At 50.1% G+C, this 22543-nt stretch overlaps 1 protein-coding gene across 1 annotated transcript in view; it reads left to right on the forward strand.

Annotated features, from left to right (window-relative positions):
• Positions 1-22543, forward strand: part of RNF43 (ring finger protein 43) — a 58471-nt gene that overhangs the window by 25594 nt on the left and 10334 nt on the right. Inside the window, exons 2-4 of the mRNA XM_010585931.1 lie at positions 16503-16625; positions 20977-21051; positions 22372-22503. Of these exons, the coding sequence (XP_010584233.1) occupies positions 16503-16625; positions 20977-21051; positions 22372-22503 (330 nt within the window). The remainder of the gene's footprint in view (positions 1-16502; positions 16626-20976; positions 21052-22371; positions 22504-22543) is intronic.

The following is a 22543-nucleotide window of genomic DNA, read 5'->3' on the forward strand; positions in this document are numbered from 1 at the left end:
AGTTTGGAAAGGAATTTTTTTGTGCTTATGAAAGGCAGTTTTTAAATGTCAAAGTTGAAAGTACTTTTCCTTAGCAAAAAAAATCAACACCAAGCCATCCAGAACTGGCTGGGCACACAACTGTCTGAACAGCTGGGCCGACTCCATGGCATTTTGTAGGAGATTTTTAGGGCTTTAAAGGCAACCCCATCTTGATGTTGTATCTCCTAGCCAGGAGCACACACTGAACAACACACAACAGCCTTTGAGCTGTTTGTGTCAGAATTGTTTGCTTGCTTAATTTTAAAATGACCACATCCACATAATCAGAGGGATTGCCACATCATGATGCTCTGAAAGTGTCCTTTGGCACTTGATTTACAACAGCTAAATAGCAATGAGGTCAGTGGCCAGCTGGCCACCGAAGCAGGAAACTGAATGACAACGAGAATAAATAGCATTTCATGGAGCTGGAGTGTCTGACAGTGCTAGAAGCTGTGAGGACGGATCAGCCTCCAGAATATTAACCATGGAGAGGGCTCTCGATGGTTGCTCAGCTGTCTGCCAGCAGTGATGGCCATGGGAGCAAACAGCATATGGATTCATACCCCCTCCCCGCACACACATATGCCCCTGCAGGAGCAGAAGCACTGTATTGCCCACTAAGAAGATGATTTTTGTTGGGGATGGAAGGGGTGGTTGATACAGTTGTACAGAAGTGGCATCTCTGCAGGTTTCCAAAGAATGAGAAACAGTCATCCTTGGACAGATCTCTAGGAGAAGAAGCAGTGTTTGGGAATTCCCCAACCCCCGGTAGCAGAAGTGATTGATGTGAGCTGTGGGATTATAGGATTGGTAAATGAGAAATACTTTTTGGGCTGTCAGCCTGCCCACGCTGTGAGGGGTGCTCGTGATTAACAGCACTGTCATTTTGTGTGTGCCAGAAGAATGGCAGGCGCTTTGCAGACATAAGGACTTGATCACAGATGCGGGAAGAAAGCTCAGGCCAAGAAGAGTGGGAAGGAGGGGCTGTGGCACTCTTCGTGTCGATTAGATTCAGCAAGGAAGGTCACTTCCAGACTATTTTTTGGTGTTAGAAAAGGATTTTAATGCTTCTCCAGGAAAAGTGCCACCCCCACTACCCCACAGCAGTTTGTCCAAGTTGACCTCAGTGGTTTCCTGCCAAAAATACCTGTGAACAATAATGACTTGTTAATGATTTATCCCTGTGTTCTCAAGTGCTGCACTGATTCCTAATACAACAGAAACCATCAAAGCAGTGCTCTGCAGGCTCTAAGGTTTTGGCTACAATGGCTTTTTGTCCTTACATAGTGACAGCGATGCAAATTGCATGAGGAAACCAAGGGCTTGGTGTATTGGGCAGTGTAAATGCACATTGTTCAGTGTAGTGTTAGGGAGTATTGGTGGGAAAATCAAGTGAATTGTACTGGGGGAGAAATCAACTGAGCTGTAACGAAGGATTGTCCCTTCCAGAGTTTGCAGACAGTCAGCTTCCACGTGGTAAAGTCAATGCCAGCAAGGCACAGCTGTATGGAGTTCGCTTTCTGCAAAGGGAGCTGCAAATTCACGTTGCATGGACCAGGCATGGCTCTGGCGATGCCAACTGTGAGAATAAGCTCTCTCCTTCCCTGCGAGATGGGCACCTGCCATTTTCAAAGGTCATCAGGGCTGAAGTACGGAGTCCTATGGCACGGAGAGATGAGATACAACATTAAAAAACTGTTCTCCATGTGCTTCCAGCATGACTGTGTTAACAAGCCCTTGATCAGACATCCTGTCTCAGTGAGGGGGAGCACAGCAAGATGAAAAGCAGCAGATACAGAGGGAGAATCTGTGATTGCAACAACCACCTCCACCCTTCAGAACAGGAGAAAAGGCAATCAAGCCTAGGAACCTGAGTCTGCATGAGTCAACTCAAGGTGTAGATGGCTGATTTTACACAATGTAGCATAGTTTTATCACTGAGCAGCCATATAAGAAGCTCTAGACAGTGCTAAATCGTCTTCTCCAGTGGCCTTTCTCTAGCAGGGACCAGCGTTGTTGTTAAGAAAAAAGCAGGAAAAAAAAGCAGAATTGGCAGGTGTCAGGCTGGCAGCTCTGTGCATCATGTCTCCTAATCTGCAGCAACCAGAGATGAGAAAGACTTCCCTCCTGTAAGCAGGAGGGCTTTTCTCCTTTCTGAACTTCTAGTCCTAACTACTTTGACTCCAGATGTCCTCATTATCTTGGCACTCATCCTCCTTTTGGACCTCTGTTCCCTCTCGAGGAGACGCGGGTTGATGAGAGTTGGATCCTCCAGTGAAGGTGATGTCGCAACTAACCTACTTTCACTGCCTCAAACAAATGGTCTGTGAATGGCTCCCTTTTCCCGTTTTGCAGAGTGAAAAAAGCTGTTAGAGCTCAGTCAGTCTGTACCATTTTAAAGTAATGTTTGGTTAAATTATTGGGTGTCCTCAAGTAAAGATAGTGTGTAGGTAATCTTCTACTGGATCGCATTCTGTTGAGCAGGGAAGTTATTTCACTTTCTGCCCCGTTTGTCTTTGATCCTGTGTATTTGCGGCTCCGTGCTGCTCTGAACACTGCAGCAGAGGTGGCTGAAAACGGAAATTTCTTCACCTTTTTGGCCTCAGCCTCTTGAGTACTGGGCCAAAAGCTGTGTCATCCTCATCCCTAAGAACCTCCACGTGGAGACATGCCCTTTGGTGATGAATGCTGGAGTGTTCAGAGGCTCCCAACAGGCTGAAACTAAGGGGAAGAGTTTTATGCTTACCTGCTTCAAGCTCCTTTCAGCATGCCAGTCCAGCTCTTTGAATGTCTGTGATATCCTCAGTGGCTGGACTCCCCAGGGTGCAAGCTTGGTTACATGCAGCAAGGATGGTAGTAGTCAAAGGTGCATCTGAGAGCTAACAGAGATTGCTCTTGGAAGTCTCCTGTAAGAATATCTTCAGTCAAAAAAGTAGTTATTGACTTAGCTGAAATCCTTTGTGGAGTTCATTTGCAGAGGATGTTATGGAAGAAAGTATAAATGGGTAAAAAGGGAATGAGGCATGTTTGTGAAATCCTTCAGGCTGTTAACTACCCTGCTCTGGGTACATCCTCTAGATCAGTAACTCCAGTAATGCTGGAAAGGTATAAAAAGTGGAAGATCACTCTGAGTGGTTTCTGCTGGCTTATGAGAGACAGGTCACAGGGTTACGTCAATTTAGGGTCTGACCCCATGTGCCTGTGCTGAAATTCTCGCTTCTGCTCAGCATCTGAAGACATCGGTGAAATAGATTTTCAAACAATTCCAACTTTGCTGTTTAAACTGGTGCAACCTTGTGTGACCATGTGTTGTGTGTCCTTAAAAAGAGCACATACACGTACGTTGGAAGGGGAAGGCTGTAAATGAGCCAGGACTGCGACCCAGACACCCCATCTTTCGTGCCTCCTGTAGCAGCCGATGAGCTCAGCATCCCCAGAAGCCCGGAGCTGCATTCTTGGCATTCCTGCAGCTCCTTAGATGTCAGTGATGTCATCGATAGCAGCCAGGGAATTGCGGATCCCAGAGGGCCTGAACTCATGTCTTAGCAAGTAAGCGTAGGAGGAACCGATTTTTTGTAGTGTACTGCACTGTACTAGCAAGTTTTATTGAATCAAATCACAGCAAATATATTTGCATCTACATTTCTGTCTCCTGGCAATACTACAACATCCAACAAGAGAGACACTTGTGTCCTTCACCAGCCACTCTCTCATCCCTATTTAAAAAAACTACATCTGAGCAATAAAACAGTGGGAAGCCAGTATGGTACGTGATTAAAAAGCAAGTAATTTATTCCTTTAGCGATTCAATTTTCACCTTTATGCCTGGGACCTGCCGATGTACATCATATTTCAAGCACACAATTGCCACCATGTGAAGACATCAGCCCTTCTCTGGAAAGCATCCCTTGGAAACTCTATCTCTTGTCAGCCTGTGAAAGAGACGCTTTAGCATTTTCTGCGCAGGACAAAATGCCTCGCTTTGGGAACATGGGAGCAAAATTTTAACAGAAAATGTCATACTTTCATTATCTGGCCTTTCCTACAAAGAGCTTTTGGATGATGGCATACCAGCACTGCTGCAGCCTCCTGGTAGGCATGGGATGCATCAGTTCAGGCTGCTGCTGTAGCTGGGAGTTTTAAACCCCGGGCTGGACTGAAGCAGAGGTTTTTTAACAATGGTCTGCAGATACCTTGAAGCCATGGTAGCTCAGTCTGCAGATGGTCTAGTGAACAGTATTAAATAGCATTTTATAGCCTGAAGTTCAGTGGTAAGGGGGACCGATGGTCCATGAGGCATGTTTCTGTCTGAAATTGAGATTTTAATTTTTTTTTTTCTACTTGTCTTTAGGAAGTTGCTTCTGACAGAAACTTCCAGGAGCAATGCACTGTGCAAAGGTTACCTTCTGCTCTCACCAAACCTCCCCAGGTTTCTGTGGGTGCAGGACCGCCGGTAGGATGAAGCCGTCCTCTGCAGCTGCGGTATTTCCTGCCTCGGAAGCAGTTTGCTCTGTAGCCTCAGTGCTGCTTGAATGTGGCTCTGTGTTGCTCAGCTGTAATTAGAGCAGCTTGCCAGTTCTTGATTTCATCCCTTCATTTCAACGGGATTTCCAGACTTGGTGCAGTTTGCCCCAGAGAGCTGGGGCTTGTTTTCTAGCCCAAATCTAGCCAGACCTTATACCTACACCTGCATTTTTCCAGCTACAAATAACAATGGAAGTGATTTTATCTAATCTCCCACCACCTGGTTTGTTCTTGTCCACACTCTTAGGCATGAGTGTGTTGAAAACGCTTTTGGCAGGAGTAGCTTTAAGCTGTGTAACCACCAGCATTAACACAACCACCCAGGCTATGTGTAAAGAACAAGGTATGGACGGCAGCGACCTTGTGCAGGGAGGGAAGCCTGGACAGCCAGAGCTCGTGGGCTGTGTGGTGTCCTCCAGTGAAGTCTGGAAGTCAGCACAGGCAAGGCCCTAGGTGAGGAAGAGCCCATCCTGCATGGACCCCTGGGGCACGAGGGGCTTTAGGAACCTCTTGGGTGTTCCTGTGTCTCTATGTGATTCCGCAGCCAGTCCCCAGGACACCTCGCCAGAGCAGATCTGTGACTTTCTAGCTTGTGTTTCATGATTGAACATTGAAGGCCCCTCCTCTACGCCGGCATTTCGGCGCTGTGCTTTGGAAGGACTCCAGACCAGCAGTGAAGGGCTCTTTGATAATATCTGATGGGCGGGTAAGAATTTTGGGCAGCAGCCAAGGTACACATTGCCTGTAATCGTTAACTCAGTCTGTAAACAGTTCAAACGGCACTGAAGAGGCCGTCAGTTATTACATTAGAAAAAAGCCTTTCATCTCCCCGCGCAGAAGCCAGCCGTACAGTACTGGCCCCTGCTGAGCCAACTGTAGCTGCAGGTCTGCAGGCAGGGCAGGCAGTGCAGGCAGTGCTTGGTCATACAATGAGCGCCGCGCTGAATGGCTGACCTTCAAACCTTCGGCGCTGAAGCAATAACTAAATCATTAGTTTCCTTTTGTTCTGCACCTGGCTGAGGCAGTGGAGCCCAGGGATATTCAAGGGGGAGGGGATCAGGCAGTGTTCCCCCCGGGGTGCAGCGCCAGTCGGGAAGGCTCAGGAGGGGTGACTCCTCCACCCCATGCCCATCTCCTGCCTGCAGCTTTTCCCAGGTTCATGTGCAATCATGGCAAATGCCCACGTTTCACTTGTGACCAGGTAAGGCTTCCCCGCACCATTGCTGGTTTCTCCAGAAATGGCCACAATGGTGGTTCAGATCCACGTCAGGGCCCTGCAATCTCCAGGCAATGGTGGAGGCAACACTGCTGCTGAGCTTCATCTTCAGAAGAGTCCTAGAGGATTCCCCAGTCCACGTCAACCTCGGGAGAGCCCTATGGCCTCCTTCCAGGAGCAGTTCAGCCCTCCTGGAGATGTGTGATGCTTCAGAAGAAATTATGGCATAATCTGCCCCAAGGAGAATTTCCTTGTCACTCTTTGCTCTTCTAGATCTCTTCTGTCCTTTCTAGAAGAGCAAGGATGCTCTTTCTGGCATCCACTTTCAGGGCTTTAACTTTGAAACCCATTGTGGAAACTTGCTGGTTGAGGAAACGATACTCCAGTCTCGGCGGTAAAGTGATCTGGATTTGGGTGAGTCTTTGTATCTGGCCCATCACTGCAGAGTTGCTTTTAGGGTCAGAGCTGTCTCCTATAAAGGTGCTTGACGTATCCGTTGTGGAAGACCTCGTATGTCTGTGCTACCCGTAAGTTGGTCCCAAGTGACAATACAGCTTTGTGCTTTGAGTGGTAGGAAGGATGCCACTGGGCTGCCATGCTGTCTGCAGAGCTTGGGTTTTGCCAGTGCTCTGAGCTGTTGCTGAGGGGGAAGACTTGCGTGACTTCTGTGGAATAGTTTTAACCTCCGAACGACTGTCAGCACAGTGCAGAAGGTCATTGTGTAAGAGGGCCTTGAAGTATGGAGCTTGCCGGTGGCATTGGACCCCAGAGTGGGGACAAGCTGAGCCTTCTAAGTTATATGAGATGAGCAGGTCAACATGGGTTGGATGCTGTTCATTGGGTTTTGAATCCAGACTGCTTGCAGTGTGCTTGGAGGCAGCAGGAGTGTGAGCTGTTCTCCCGTGACTTGGGCCAGCTCGCGTTTACTTTCCTTTAGTGGTGTGAGTCAGGGCTGACCAGAGAACCTCCCTTTGCCCTTGATGTTCCAAAATGGATGTGTGGACCAGAGAGAGAGAGAGAGCTTAACCAGACGTTGTGATGAAACTTTGCCAAAGATTTCCTTGTTGGCCCATACTATCACCATGGTAGCTATGCTACGAGAAGTGATACTTGCTCCCCCTGTGTTGGACCTCTCTGTCCATAGGAGAGCAAACTTCAGCAGAGCTGTCAGTAGGACGGCAAGGTGTGTAGTGAGAGTTTTCTCCAACACCATGGCCATGCTTGTGTAATTATACAGAAAAGATCCAGACTTAGTGACTCACCTAAACCATTTAACTCTGCACATGTGATAATCAAATAACATCCCTCTTGGGGTTCAGCACTTCTCTTTGTTGCTCACCAGCTTTGTAATGAAAAGGAGAAGGAGATGCAGTTATTGATTAGGGACTGGTTCGGTGTATCAAACCCTCGGGCACTGCTGACCCTAGAGATGGGCCAAAGATAGGGAAGCTCATGAGCACGTGTAAAGGAACAAGCATAGGAGTATTGCATTGGCAGCTTGTAGATCCTTTGTCTCCTCTCCCACTTCTTGCCACTCCTTCAGGGGACTCCGATGGTTGTCTGAGCTATTCGCGCATTGATTGAGATAGGACCTGAGTCTCTCTAAGAATAATGTGTTTGTTATCAGTGAACGTGTTTGTCTGTGACTCACATGTGGGTAAGGTGTGTTTGCTGTTATAACAGCTCTTGAAACTTCATGCAGGCAAATTAAAAAGCCCTATATCCTGGTGGCTAAGCTTCATGCCCAGGAGTCATGGAAGCTGCAATTTTTCCTCAGGCCCCTTGAAACACTCTGTCATTCTCTTCCTTTTCCAACCAGCCGTTTCCATTTTCTTCATAGTTAATATCCACTTCATCTCCCTGCCTCATCTCTGCTCATTCTCCTATGTCCTTCCAGCAGCATCCCACAGCGCTTTTCAGCTCTGCTGTAGCTGCATGCCGGCCTCCTGTACCCTTGGTAGCATCCCCTCATTCCTGCTGCTCTGTCTGTGAGTAGAGCGACAGCTACATAGTGGAGTGAGAGGGGCTTCTGTTGAGCTGATAGAGCTGAAGTGTTAATATAAACTGGGAAGAGCCTCTCTTGTACGGGAATAAAGATGTTCATGCAGCATGAGCACTGGGGGAGACCGGGGGAGGAACATCTGGTGACTGGGGTGTCCCAGCAGGGCAGCATGGCTGGCAGGAGCATTCCTCGGGCTTGCCCTGTGCCGTGGGAGCACAGCACTTCCCCACATAGCAGACTGAGCCTGCTAAGGGCCGTCAGTGCTTCGGTGATGCAGCATGGAACTGAGAAGACTGGGGAAGCACACGTGCCCTGTTCCCTCCCAGCCACGCAGAGGTCCCCAGAGGTTTCCCTGGTGCCAGTAGTTGTGACCGTGTCTGTGCTCTGAAACTTCTGTGAGGGGCACCATGCAGGTGCACGTCTGGCTTTCAGAGCTGGTACCTCTGCCCTGCTCCTTCCTGCAGCAATCCTATCGCAGGTTCCCTATCTCCGTCTCCTGATAGATGCCAGGAGAGGATCTTGCCCAATAATTCTCACAGCAAGGTCATTGTTAGCAGCAAAGACGGGGAAGAGGGTAGTAGAGCACTTCCAATTGTGCTTTTGAAGCCTATGAAGGAATATAAACCTATGAAGGAATATAATTTATTTAGCTCAGAGCCTCACTGACAGATTTCAGCAGGGAAGAGAGTGTATTAAGCCAGACATTGATATCCACAAATACAGAAATGTCACTATTCTGCCCTCACGAGCTCATGCTCTGTGACAGAGACACGGCACAACTGAGTGAAGCAAGCAGGTCAGTGGGGAGTGAGCATCTCTGAACAACAAGCAGACATGACATGGTGGTGCCCAAGATGCTGTGTACCCTCAAAAGGCCTCTGTGCCTTAAGCTCCTGGCTTATCTCCTTGTGATGCCAGGCTTTTTTCTGTTTTGTTGTGTAGCTCACCTTGAGGGAGCCTTTCCAATGTGGCATTTCCATCCGCTGCAGGCTGCGGCATCAATGCTGCATGCAAAACGCTCCTGGCATGAGCTGCAGCAGTGGGAGGGCTTGCTGTCCTGAACAAAATCACTGCACATGTCTCCAGGCCCTGTACGCTTCAGTATTGCCCCAATGTCTTGCATGGGTTTGCAGCTGCTGGCATGCCTGTGGGAAGGAGGGCAGGAGAACTGGTGCTGGGTCACAGTCAGAAGTCACACAGCTGTCCCCCATAGGTAAGGCAGCGGCTGGCCCTGCTAAGGTTCTGCAGGAGCCCACGGGGTGGAAGAAGCTCTCCTGGCTCTCTGGCATTGACCACAAATCTCAGCTTTATTGTATTATTTGGTTTCTAGCCCAAATATCTGTGGGAAATGTCTTCCAGTGGGAAGGTGAGTGTGCAGCCCGTGATGCTGCCTGGGGAGTGCCCACGCAGGTGCACCAGATGCGGGGCAGAACCCCCGTGGCTGCAGTTCCCCTGCACAGCCCCAAAATGTGCAGCAAAAGGGCAAATACCAAGTGATGCTCCTCTGCAGCTCCCCGGCTGCCGGCAGGCTGGGCTCAGGGACAGCTGGTGTCCACGTCTTTGTATTTAACAGCTCTTTGTAGTCTTTTGTTCCATAAATTCTCCATATTATTCATAATTTTACATAGCTCTAACATATGCCATCTCCGCTAAGCTGAAGAATTCTTGTTCATTTAATCCCTTCTTGTACAGAAGTAGTGCCCTCTGTTTAAGATGGAGTCAGCAGGACTTCTTGTAATATTCAAGATGTTGACACACTGCAGCTTTATCTAGTAGATTTTCTTTCTTTTTTTTTTTTCTTTAATTTTTTTCCGGTAATGCCTAACAGTCTATTTGCCTTTTGACTGCTTGGGGTGATTCAACAACAGTTTCCATAAAACTTCCCGTCATGACTCCAAAATCTTTCCTGTTTCTTAACAGCAAACCTAGAGCTCACCCCTGTGTAAAATAGCTAGATATATTTTTTCATATTTGCTTTTTTTAACATATTTTATCAGTCCATCACTCAGTATCCAGTTTTTATATTTTGCAGCCAGTTTTAATATTTACCTACTTGAATATTTATGTATTATTGAAAAACTTGGCCACTTCACCATTCCTCTCATTTTCCAAATCCTTTGTGAACATTTGGACAATACAGTTTACTTCTGGAACTGTCCTGGTAAGTTCACTCCATTGTAAAGGCTGACCTGCTTTTTTCCTCTTCTTAGTTCTGGAGATGACCCTGGGTCATACTGCATGATATTCTGTCATCTTCCATAGCCTTGACCTTGTAGGAGAACAGAAGAGGAGATACCAGTGTACAGCATTAACTGAACTACCTTTACTCCCACACTTACTGATTGTTTTCAGGAACCCCATGGGACTGTGAAGCATCACTCTCCTTTTCCAAAGCACTGTTAGTTCTTCCTTTCTCTTCCTCGTACAGTTTTCTACCACTTTTTTTTTGGTGGGGAAGCCAGGATTTTCGATCTGCCTTTCCCTACATCGCTCATAAGTTCTTCAAATTCAGCTTGGTATTTGCAACCTGGAATTTTTCTGGTATTGTGGTCAATTTAGTGATGAGTTATATGTTGGTGTTAACAGTTCACCAGTTTCATCTGTTATTTTTTGAGAGCCCTCTGATGAATACTATCTTGTCCTGTTCTCTTCCTCTCTTTTCCATACCCCTTACTGGTTAGTTATAAATTTTTTACGGATACTTCAAATAAATCAATCCTTTTGACTCATCCCCCATGAAGGAAGGATGTGAAATACTCTGTGAGTTCCCTTACAGAGAAAACTGAGGCTGTGAGGGACTTAGCTTCTCCAAATCCTTTTTTAGCCCTTGTCCCTAAAGACTCTTTCAGAACAGAAAGGGGAACAGAAATGTTTAAATGCTTCTGGGGTGGGGGGAGCAAATCCTCTCTTTTCCACGAGCATAGTCAATTCAGTGAGAATAAATAGGCTTAGACTGCAGCAAGACCAAATCAGATCAGGCTTTAGAAAATACTTTCCGGTGTGGAGGAGAAGGCAGTCCTGCCTGGCTTGCCTGCAGTGGGTGAGGAGTCTCTGGTTTTGGACATCTCGAAAACAGGTTGAGCAAGTGTCTCCAAGGAATGTTTTAGGTCTGGCTGATCCTGCCTTCGGGCAGCAAAGTGGGCTAGATGACCTCTCAGGGTCATTTTTTTTTTTTTTTGACTGTTTTCTAAATGAAGCCCCCAAGTGAGAATCAAGCACCTCGCTATGCCTGGCTTTCCCCGGGACCTTTCCACATCCCCTGCACTGCTGCAGGGGTGCTCCTGGCTGCTCTGTACAACCTGTGAGTGGTGCTGGCATGGTGGGAGGGGCAGGTTGGTGTGAAGATAGTGGGTCTAGCGGGAATAAAGTGGCAAAGATGGCAAGGATAAGTTAGAAAAGAGAAATTCAGTGTTTTAGGAGAGGTGGTGTGGATGGAAAAGGTAGAAAAGAAGGAGATCCCATAGGGTAAGGAAACAGGAAAAAAAATAATGTGGTAGCAAGCCCATAGGGATGCAGTGGAGCTCTGCATCCTGCTGAAGGGTGACAGGAGGGATGTGGTGACAGGGATAGATGGAGTGACAAAGCCAGGGGGTTCACAAGTCTGGTTGACAGTCTTACAGGCAGTGCCAAGGCTAGGGTATGCGCAGAGCTGGCAGGGCTGAATTGCCCAAGACTGGGTCGAAACCCTGTCAGGGAACTAGCTAATCCCAACCCCACCTCTGGGATCCCAGCAGCACAGAGCCAGGTAGGGATCATCCTGGGAGAAGGGTCTGGCAGATCATCGATGCGACTTCGAACAGGGAAGCCCCAGCTGGAGCAGCACTGCGGGATCCAGCGTCAACACCTGTCGACGTCCTTCTGCAGATTAGGAGCCCGCAGTAGCGGGGAGTGCTGGTTCAGGACCGTGATGGGATTTAGGCAACATGTACAAGAACTCCTTTTATTTTGGATATGAACATACCTCCTCTCTCCAGTGACTGGATTTTGCCTGTCCTTCGTCTACTAGATCAGAGAGGCTTTCTGTAAGAAGAAATGGCTTCTTGGCTGTGGCAGTTGGTGCTACAGAGGTGCCCAGCCCAGCAGAGTGGGGGATGCTCTGCCTGCAGAAACCCGTCGCACCTGCTGTCAGTGAGCCCATCTACAGCCACGTATGCACAGGTCTGGTTTGAGAGGGAGTGAGGGATCCTGACTCTGCAGCCAAGGCCACCTCTTGGGGCATGAGTCCTCTCCATTGAGGAATCTCACAATACTTGGTTTTCCACATCATCCTTAGATTATTTTTCGAGTCTACTCTTGTCCTGTGAGCACGATGTGCAACCATGATCGCTTACATGAAGTGCCAAGAAATGCGATTGTAGGATGTAGACAGTAACAGCCAGTTCTTGCTGCTTTGCTGCTGCTTGAGGAGTTGCCTGTATAGCATCAAATGGGAGGAGAAGATGGTAGGAAGAGAGAGAAGAGGTGGTCTGGAGCAGGGACGAATGGAGCATGTAGCTTGGGTGGATGATGCGTGTGTCCCTTGCACGAAGAAGAATCCTCCTGAGCTGCTCCCTGGTCATCTTGTACAGGGTGCTCAGGAAGGCACCTGGACTCTCAGCCTCCAGAAGTGATTAGTGTCTGATGAGGGGCTCGTCACAGAATAATGAGGGGGCAACTAGTCTGCCACAGCTCCATGGGCAGCTGCCCACATGAGGAAGGGTCTCAGCTGGCAGGGATCCTGCGTGGCTGTTGCTCTCCCGGCGCTCTTGGCTGCCTGCCGTGCCCTTTGTGGGTCCAGTTGTGCCCGGGCAGGAATGCCGGAGGCAAAGGCCCCTTGCTTGGCCAGGGAGCATGGGTGTCCCAGGGGGAAAGAGGAAAAGACCAGCGTGCCCAGCCTTAATAGATAATCAAAGGGAAGGTCTTGGTGCATTCCTCGGCAGGTCTTTTCCAGATTTATCAACTGGGTCCCCCTCCAGAACAGCTGCCAGCATTTTATATATGCTCCTCATGCTCATTTGGAGCTGCAGATGCTTAGCTCGTTACTCTTATTCCCAGTGTTTATCATTAATGCTGCGATCAGGCCCAGCAATCCTCATCACAGAGAGGCTGCTCCATGCTCAGCATGCAGGACTGTCCCTCGCCCTGTAGAGTCACTGCCCCAGGAACATCACAGCACCCCAAGCCATTCCCACCCAGGGTCAGACACAGCTCCAAGCAGCGCCGGGAGGTGCGACTTCTTCCCCAGTGCCGGTGGCCTGGGCTCCTCCGGGCTCTGGGAGCAGCCCGGTGACGGCTTGATAATGCCGGCAGGAGGATTATCTCTGAATTATTAGAAGTATCATGAGACATGCTGTTTGCATTTCCTGTTTTGTGTTTTTCTGCAATTATTAAAATGATACATTAACCAAAAGCCAGTGAAGCAAACAGAGTATGAAAGTAATGACATTGCTTGGTAAAGCCAGCAGGATCACAGGCACTTCAATGCCGTGTTGGTGGGGGCAGCGCCTGCTGTTGCTCAAGTGAAGCCGAGGATTATCTGGGAGCCCTTCCCTGAGTGCTCCCAAGTTGCAGCAGATTGGATTGCTTCCCCAGAAACTTGAATTTCTAGAGTTTATGGTGCTTGGCTCGGTACAATTGCACTCTCTCTAGCATCTTTAAGTCCGAATTATATAGCATTTTGACATTTTTCTTCTAATATCACTATGGATTAGAGAGGAAGACTCCAAGAGAAAGATAGATGAGGGACTGCCAGTCCAAGGCACACAGCAGTTCATCAGTGCTGAGGTGCCCTGTGCAATATTTTAAAGTGTAGCAGGTTATGTCTTGGCTCATACTGGTGGTGCCATCTCTTACACCTTGGTCTCTGAGCTCCTGAGCGTTAGGTGAGAGTCTGGGGTTTGATTTCTTTATGCCCTTGTGACTAGAGGTGTTACCTACCTCAAAATCTAGGCAACTTGCAGATGTCTGTGGTTGTGGGTTTGTTGTGGTTTTGGTTGGGGTTTTTTTTTTAATCCTCACCATTTTAACTGGCTTTCACGACTTTGTAAGACCTATTCTTGTCTTGTAGCCCAAGACTTAGTGCTACAAAATGCAGCGCTATGATTTTGCAGCGCCTCCTGATTTTGCAGTGCCGGGGTGCTTGTGCGTTTGGAATTGGTGCCGGCTTGTATCACAGCACAGGCTGCACGAAACCACCCCCGTGGCCGCCAGCAGCGTGCCTTGCACTGTTCTAACGGGTATAACCATGCGACCAAAGGGGCAACCTCTGCAAATTACGCCCCCCCCGTGGAAACCCCGATGCCCGCGGGCTCAGCGTAGGCGCAGGCGGGCAGCCAGCACGGGGGGGCCGGGGGGGGGGCTGCTCGGGGATGGGGAGTAACGGAGCTCTGGTCCCCGGCAGGAGCCTCCGCCGGGCTCCAGCCGGCCTCCGGGGGTCTTCGGCGGCCGCAGCCGGGCTCGGAGCGGCCCCGGGCGTGCCCCGCAGCCCCCCCCCAGGCCCCCGGCCGGGGCTCAGCCCGTGAGCTCGGGGAGGGGCAGGATCCGGCCAAGAGCCCCATCAAGCGGTGGCAGCTCCTGCTGCAGCCCCGGGACTTGGCCGGAGCTGTTGGGGTGAAGCCCGGCGTCTCTTGGCCCCGGGGACGGTGGGCTGGGAGCTGGTGGGGAGACGCAGGGCAGGATGCTCCGACCTGCACCTGGACCAGCCCCGAGCACGCAGCCCCGGCCAATTTTGGCACCGTCCACCCCGACCTCTCCGGCCACAGAGGCTCCGACAGGCAGAGCTCTCCTCTCCGCGTACCCAGGAGGGCCAATGAGGCCGTTTTTCATCTCCAAGCGAGCAGCGGTGCTCCCTGTCTCCTTCAGCTTTCAAAAGCTTCCATACAGATGGCTGCATCTGAGCAAATCGGCTACGCTCCTTTATTGTCAGCAGCGAGAAATGGGCACGGTGCATCTTTTCCTGAAGGACGTGACTAAAAACAGCCCAGGTGGGTCATGCTCCCTTGCAGGACCTGTTCCTGTGACCCGCTCGGACAATAAAAGGCGACATCAGCATGTCTGAAGTTAGGTGAAATGAGCCCCATTCTCCCTTGCCCTCGCCATGGGATTTCTGCAGTAAGCAGCTGGCAGGGAGGAGGAAACATCATCTGGCTGTTCCTGAGCCTGACCCATTCCCCAGCTCCTGCCAGCCCTGTGCTGAGGGGTGAGCACTCATCTCCGGGTGCCCTAGGTCCATGCCGGGGTATGCAGCAGCCTGAGGATGGGAGCAACGCTGCCTTGCAGCCCCTGGGGCAACAGGGCCAAGTGCGGACGGAGGATAAGGAGTGCCCTTGGTCTGCTCTGACAATTCCTCCCCGTTTTTAAATCTGCCAAGACAACAGCCTGTTTTGCACAGCACTGGGATGTTGTTGCAGGATTACCTGCAGGGTAGGCAAGCCTTCTGGGCATGCTTCTGGATGGACACCAGATACAAAGCCTGCCCTCATCCTCCTGGTTTAGACTGTAATGAGCTTTCTTGCTCGTTTCCCACACTGATGCAGTAACAAAAGCTGTCCAGCAACCGTAGTATTTACAGGCTTCTGTACCACAACCTGTGTGCTTCATACACCACAAGGTAGACATAGAGGAGGAAGCCAGACAGCTTTTTCAGGAGGAGCTTGGAGGCCTCATGTAAGGTGATAACAGCTGAATTGCAGTTTCCTTCAACCTCCTGCCATCCATCACAAGATCATCATCCCTCTACTGCTAGATTGAAAAATCAGAGGCAATCCCACACTTTCCAGGCAGGGATCCAAGCAGTGCTCGGTGGACGTCATCATGACAGTGAATGCACAGGAATGAGGTGCGGCCATGGGCAGAAGGGACTGCCCGTCTGAGCTCTGCCCTGGTGGCAGGACAGCCTCGCCTCCAGTGGACTTGACCACCGAAACCCAAACCAAGTGCCACTGATGGGAGCGAGTCCCACAGCCCCACAGCTGTAACATGCTGGGGCACGCTGTATCCCCTTCTGTAGGACGCTCTGCAGAGGTGTGTACCCAGACCCAGTGCCTCGACCCCATCCTGTCTCAGCTCCCCACTGCCAGTGGTTTGGCTCAAGCTGAGGAATGTTTTTCCAGGACTCACTGGGGATGTGGTTCTTGGGATCTTTTCCTCTCCTTTCTCATTCCTGGTACTTCTCTACCTGCTTTCAGTTTTTTCACTCCTTTTGGCTTCTCCTCTGCAAATTTATCATAAAGTTGTTGGGTTTGGTGGCTGAGAAACAAGAAGTGCTGAATCTTTGAGGGCACCAGAAGTTTTTGTTGTGGTCGCTTCGTCTTGCCCAGAGCGCTGGCAGGGAGCGAGCTGGCAGAGAGTCCTGTGGCCCGAGGATGCCGGCAGTCCTTGCAGCACCTGGACCTGTGCTGGTGGGATGCTCCATCCCAGAAGTCAAGGGCTGTGGTCTCATGGGCTGCTCTGGCTTTGAATATCTGTGACTTAGACAAAGCCAGACCTGAATGCAGCCTGGGATAGGAACTCCGCCTTTCTCTGGGACATTTTCCTGGTGGACTGAAACTTTGACAGTGACTTGCTTTTTGTGGCATTCAAAGCCTCACTGACTCTCAGACAAGGCCATGGGATGTAGCAGTGGTGGTAATGCCCACCGCAGGGGTGTCCTACACCCTCTGAGCAGGGCCTTACAGCACAGAGTTTGTGGTGGGCTTGAGTCATCCTTTGCAGTGCTGAGCCCCAAGATCTGAGTTTGCTTTTGCTTTTGTCCTGCAGTCCCACCCATTGTCCCTGTGCAACACCAGTGAGGATGAACACACCGAATCGGGATTCATCACCATCGTCAAGCTTGAACAGCCGGATCGGGATCCCAACCCCTGCCTATCGCTGGCTAACAAGGTAGGTGCAAAAATGCCCCCAGTGGCACCAACCTGGGAAGTGAAACCCATGGTGCAGGAAGGAGTAAGAGTGGGGGGAGGCAGCAGGGTTGGAAAGAGCTGTTGGAAGGTGGAGAAAAGGACAAGGACAGACCAGGGTCCTTGGGAGAAGGCATCCTTTGGGAGAGATGCTGTGCCAGCCATCCCCAATACCCACCCCTCCTTATCTTCTGGACTGCCTGGCTTTCTAAAAGGTGTGGATTTTCCCTAACCTGACTGCTCTGGGATGCTCAGACCTTACGCCAGCATCCCATAGGCTTTACTGCCGGGCAGCCTCATGCCCCTCCTGTTTTGCAGCCTCCCATTGCTTGCTGGCCTGTTGGGAGGATTTATGTTTCTCCGTGTCCTCTGTCCTGTGGGAAAACATGGACACAGAAAACATCTTCTGTGGCTGTCTTCAAAAATAATACTGTAATACTTCACTGGATGAGGCACATGAAGAATCAGTGCTGAGCAATTCAGACAGACACAAACCAGATGAACTAGTGGTGGGACATGACTCGTTAACAGCATGGGCCACTATCTACCCTACAAAGGGATGGGACATCTCAGAGGTCTTCAGATCAGGTCTCCTGTGAAAGAGGTACCTTAGTGACACAGCAGTTACTGCGTCAAAAGCTGAGGTCACTGGTACAATTCTCTGGTAATAAGGAAGTCAGGTAGGAATGAGGGTCATTTTAAGCCTTAAAATCTTTGTGTCTCTGATAATGTTAGCCTTATCCATACAACTTTAGCTTTTTCTTCAGTGATTCACTGGGTCCTTTTATTGTGTCTGTATGAAATGTTGTGTTATTTTCCACAAGCACTGTACAAAATCAAGAACTTCATGTTTAGCTCTTGGCTTTAACTGGATTGCATTCAGGTGATGCTACCCCTGTTGTCTGCTTTCTGCTGGTAGTGACATGCTGGGGATGGGGACAGGGTCCTTTTCTGTCCTCCCTGCAGCTTGGCTGAAGAGGTCAGGCAAAACTTGTACCAAGCACTTGTTCCTGCACAGCAGGTTTTTTTCGCAGAGGCTGTGGCAACAAAAGCAAGGAAAGGGATGTGATGCTGTGAAGGATTTGCCACCTTGGGGCTGCTTCCCGCCAGCTGCGTGGGCAGCCAGGCAGCAATGCCTATCCCTTTCTGGGCCAGGGTGGAAGCTTAAGTTTGGTTTGCTGCTGCTCTGGAGCTGATGCCAGCTGTTAGCATAAGCCAGCACTGTGTGTGCTGGAGTTATTGATCTGCTATGAGTTAACCCACATCTGGAAAATGGCCTGGCCCCACCTGTGAGTGCTAATGATGCAAGAGGATGGTGGGATAAAGAGCAAACCCAGTGCAGCTTGTGACAGACATGAGAGCAAAGGCTCTGCAGGTGCCTTAGGGAGCACAGCTGGGTACTCCAGCACTCCAGTGTCCACCCAGACATGACCATCACATTATAGTGGTCCCAGGCTGCTGCATCTTACGGGGGGGGGGATGCTGGGGGTGGAGGCAGCAATGGCTGGTTTGGTCAGTGCAGCTACTGTGGAGGATGTTGAACAGGAGGAAGGAGCAGCCTCAAAGACTCATCTTCCACTTAAGCACCTAAAAGGTTTAAAAAATGGTTTGCTAGTTTTGTCCTTAATCTTTGAGTCTCTGATCACAGTACTGGAAGTACCAGTGTGTTATTGAGTCCAGGGATCAGCTGAGGAAGGTCTGCACAGGGAGGGCAAGACATGGTGCATTGCTGCACTGTGGTCATCCTCACTAGCCTTGATCATTTCTCCAGGACCACTAACCCCTCCAAAGCAAATAAACCCCTCAGTTCATTGCCGTGCTCATGACTTGATAGAGTGACAGTTCATTGGCCTTTAGTCATCATTGCTTTGTTACCAGAGCTGAACCCAATACTGGATTTTGAGATCCAGCTGAACATGACCGGTCACCATCCTGCCTGAAGGTAGTCCTGCTCCAAGATCTCACCCAGGGAGGCTCACAGCACTTCTCCCCCCCAAATAGGACTAGTTTAGCCATGAAATACAGGCAGATGCTCCTTAAGCTGGCCACATCCCTAGACCCTGCCTTGTACTTTGGTTTTTCCATCCCCCTGCAATTGCTGTCTGGCTGCTTCTCCATCTTCCTGAGGGCTCTGCCAAGCTCCTTCCCTCCAACATCATACAGATCTCTTCCTCAAAATCCCTGGACAACACTTCCCCTCAAGAGCCCGGATGTAGCTGTGGGATGTGGCTGGTGCTCGCTGGAGCAGGAGCCTTGTTTTCCTGGCATGTGTTTCTTGTGGTAGAGCTTTGCATGTTGAATTGCAGTGCTGTATCAATGATGATAAAAATAGCCATGTGCAAAGTGTTATCATAACCTCTGCTTTAGCTGTCACCCAGCCAAGCAGTGCACACAGACAACCCTGTCCAGCCCAGCACGAGGATAACTCCACCAGCCACCTGACGCACTTTTCTGCTTCTCCTCTCTTAAATTCTAGCACTGCTTCAGCATCCAAAGCTAAAACCAGTAGGGAAGGTGTTTGGTCTGCAAGGGGAGAGGGAGGCAAGGAAAATACCTCTGGAATCAATTCAAAGTGATTTATTTTTCTTTCTGATGCATCATTTGTCGTTTTTTTGGCGTATTTTTTCTCTGAGTGAACCATTGATTGTAAGACTGGTTGACAGATTGCTGAAACCTCCTAAATTATCCTGTAAATACATATTTGCACCAAAAGTGTTTCAGTCCTCAAAGAGGGAGGTCAGCTGTACCATGTGGCTGAAGAGATCCGACGCAAAGACAGCAAGCACTCAGAAAATGATTGCAGCAAGCAGGTTGTGAATAGCTTGAACTAAAGTTGTGTCCTTTGCGACAGGAATCAGAAAGATGTTGGGAAGAGTCACTTGTCCAGCGTCAGTTGTTCATTTCCCCATCGTTGGTGTCTTTAGCAGGATAAAATCTTTGTAGAGCTGTTCATTGTTCATCAAAGCTTGACTGGCTTCAATGGGTGGAAGTCACTACCTGAAAGTCCTGTTTCTTCTTCGGTTCTGGCAAACACTGAGGCTCCTTTGATCCCAGGCAGGACCCCAGTCTCTGTTCCCTGCCCCGAGCCTCTGATCCCACTTTTCCAGCTTCCCCATCCGGTATACCAAACCCGAGAGTGTCAAATCCTATCAGCAACTCCGAGCCGTCAGCCCTGCTTCCCTGGTTTTCCCAACCATCTGCACCTCCATTCACATCCTCATCCCTGTCCCCAGACCCAGGCACCCACCTCTGGCACCCTGCTTCTCCCCAGCGAGGTGCGTGGCGGTGACCAGCACCTGCAAATGAGGCATAGAGCTGAACCTGCTCCGCCGCTGCTTGCCTCGCCAGGAATGCCCCTTCCCTTGGCTCAGCCGGCACCCTGCGTTTGATACTGCAGCTGGGAAGTGGCGGCACTGACCTCTGGCCCCCGAGCTGGGGTTTGGCAATAGAACGGGTAAACTGCTGCAGCAGCTCCGGCAGCTCCCTGTTTGCACAGGCGCTCGGGGACGCACAGATCAAAGGGCTCCACATGAGTAACAGCAGCCCAGCCCTGCGCTTTGTTCACGTTCCTGTCTCACTTTCACAAGAGGTTGCCTCTGCCTGCCTGGAAGGCTTGAAGGGCTTGGTGGGAGGACGTGGGTGACCCTGCAAGGTACTCCAGGCAGTGTGCTTTGACCTCACCAGGGTGGTATGTATACTCACTTGGGTGGGTCTCAAAGCTGTTCTCCTCAGACCACAGCAACTGGTGGGCTCTGAAAAGCCATCTCACTCCTAATCCCAGACCAGACCTGCAGCCCAGGCATCGCCTGAGTTTCTCCCTGATGAATGTGGGGTACGGGGGACCAGGGAGAGCAATGTGTATGGGAGTCAGGCCCATAGACAGCCCACAGCTGGTGCACCCATGGTGGGAAGTGGAGACCTGCAGAGGTTTTTGCTGTCCTGGGACAGGTGGGTTGTGTAGCAGTCAGCAGGGCTAATGGGGCTGCAGATCCCTCCCCAGCAAATCCAGCTCTGAAGCAAAGGGGCACATGGCACAGACAGCTGGGAAATTTGGTGTTTAGGTTTATGGGTTGCTGTGACTGCAAGCCCACCAACTAATTTCCCTCCGCAACTAGAGGGAGAAACTGTCCATGAACCGCAGAGCTCTAGCAAGAGCAGGAACTGCAGCTCAACACAAGTACAGAAACCAAGGTGTAAGCTATTTTCTCAATCTAAGCAGCAGGTGCTTCTTTCTTCTGTGAAGAGCCAGGGAGACAGATACATATCCAAATGGTAGATGTTAATACAGATGTACAATACAAAACGTCCACTGAAGCTTCCGTTCTTTTGGACAGGCAAAGCTGGCGGGGGAGCGTGGAGCCCGTGCAATCCTTTTTGACATTACCGATGATGAAAGTGCTGCTGATCAGGTACAAACCCCGTTGATATTATCTGCTAAACCCCAGTGCCCCTGTCCATCCCAAAACATGCCCAGGTCAGGACCCACCAGCCACCAACAACACGCAGTGGGAGGTCCCAGAAGGATAACTGCAGGCTGGCTTTGAACGTTGGCTCATACCCAGCTCATCCATGCACACAGACAGTGCTTTTCTCTTTTGCTCGCTCCGTGGCACATCCAGATCTCCACATAGCACAAGCAGGCCAGCAGCTTGTGAACAGCGCCTTGCTGCTCTTAAAGGACATTGTCTGGTCAATGGAGCTTTTCTGCCAGGACCTGGATGCTTCCTCTTAGGAAGTGACAGATTACCCAGTCTCATCTAGTCCAGACAGCCCTGGTGTACCTTAGGGGAAAAATGATTTCTTGAGTTTTCAAGCAAAAGTCACGGCCACCCTGCTATGCTGTTGGTGATATTCCTGCTGCAAGTTTAACATTGGTTTAGAAATCTCCAGAGGTCCCTTCCACCAACACTGCTGTCATCTCCGGAAAGGAATAGGTTCCTCATCGAAATAATCAAGAGATAATGAAAAGCATCCAGCATTAGATAAGAGGACAGATAGGGGAGCTGGTGCCTGAGTTTATCAAAACTCTGGGCTGACTCCTGCTCGCTGGATCCATCCCTCATGGTTCCTTCATGCACTTATAACTTAATTTCTGACGCCAGAGAAATGCAGCAGTGAGTGCAGGCCCGTGGGGTGATGCTGAGGTTGCTCAGTAAGGGTATGGGAGGTGGTTACTGGGTCAGATGGCCACCCTGGTTCGGGTCAGTCTGGAGGAGAGGGCAGACTCGGACACTTGCCGAGCCAGCCTGCGCCAGGCTGCCAGGACCATGGTGGAAAACTGCCGGTATGATCAGAAACAAGCAGAATGTCCTGCAGATCACAGAAGGAGGAGGGGGAACACTGATGGGTCTCACAGGAAAAGAAGAGGAAGCATCTCTGTAGTGAAGGCAGCACTCGGCAGTGTTGTTGGCAGTCACCATGTGGAAGAGGAGAGACCAAGAACTTTTGCATAGGGGCTTGAAAGAGGAGCACAAGAGACACTGAGCAGTGTCCAGTTGTGCATGAGGAGGCACCATGGAAGGAAATGAAGAAAGACATGCTGAGAAGTTGGTAAAAGAGGAGGAGCTTCCATCTGATTTCATCGTAGAGGGATAGTGCAAGTTTGGGAGAGCAGCCAGTCTCTAAAGTATGTGCAAGCATTGGGAGGAACCAGATGTTCCTGGGGGGATACGATAGTCCTTGTTTCAGGCTATTCTGGACCATGTCTCACTGTGTTTGTTTCTTTACAGCTGAGAAAGCCCAGAGGTCTGAGTCAGCCTGTGGTTCTGATCAGGGGCCATGATGCTGAGCTTCTCATGGGTGTTGTGAACAAGAACAGAGAGGCCCACGTGAAGATAGAGGTCAAGGAGCCACCAGCTTGGGTGAGAGACACACCATTCCCACTGCCTTCTGTATCCTCCC

The sequence above is a fragment of the Haliaeetus leucocephalus genome, unplaced genomic scaffold, assembly GCF_000737465.1.
Source record: "Haliaeetus leucocephalus isolate CR32 unplaced genomic scaffold, Haliaeetus_leucocephalus-4.0 Scaffold136, whole genome shotgun sequence".
NCBI lineage: Eukaryota > Metazoa > Chordata > Aves > Accipitriformes > Accipitridae > Haliaeetus > Haliaeetus leucocephalus.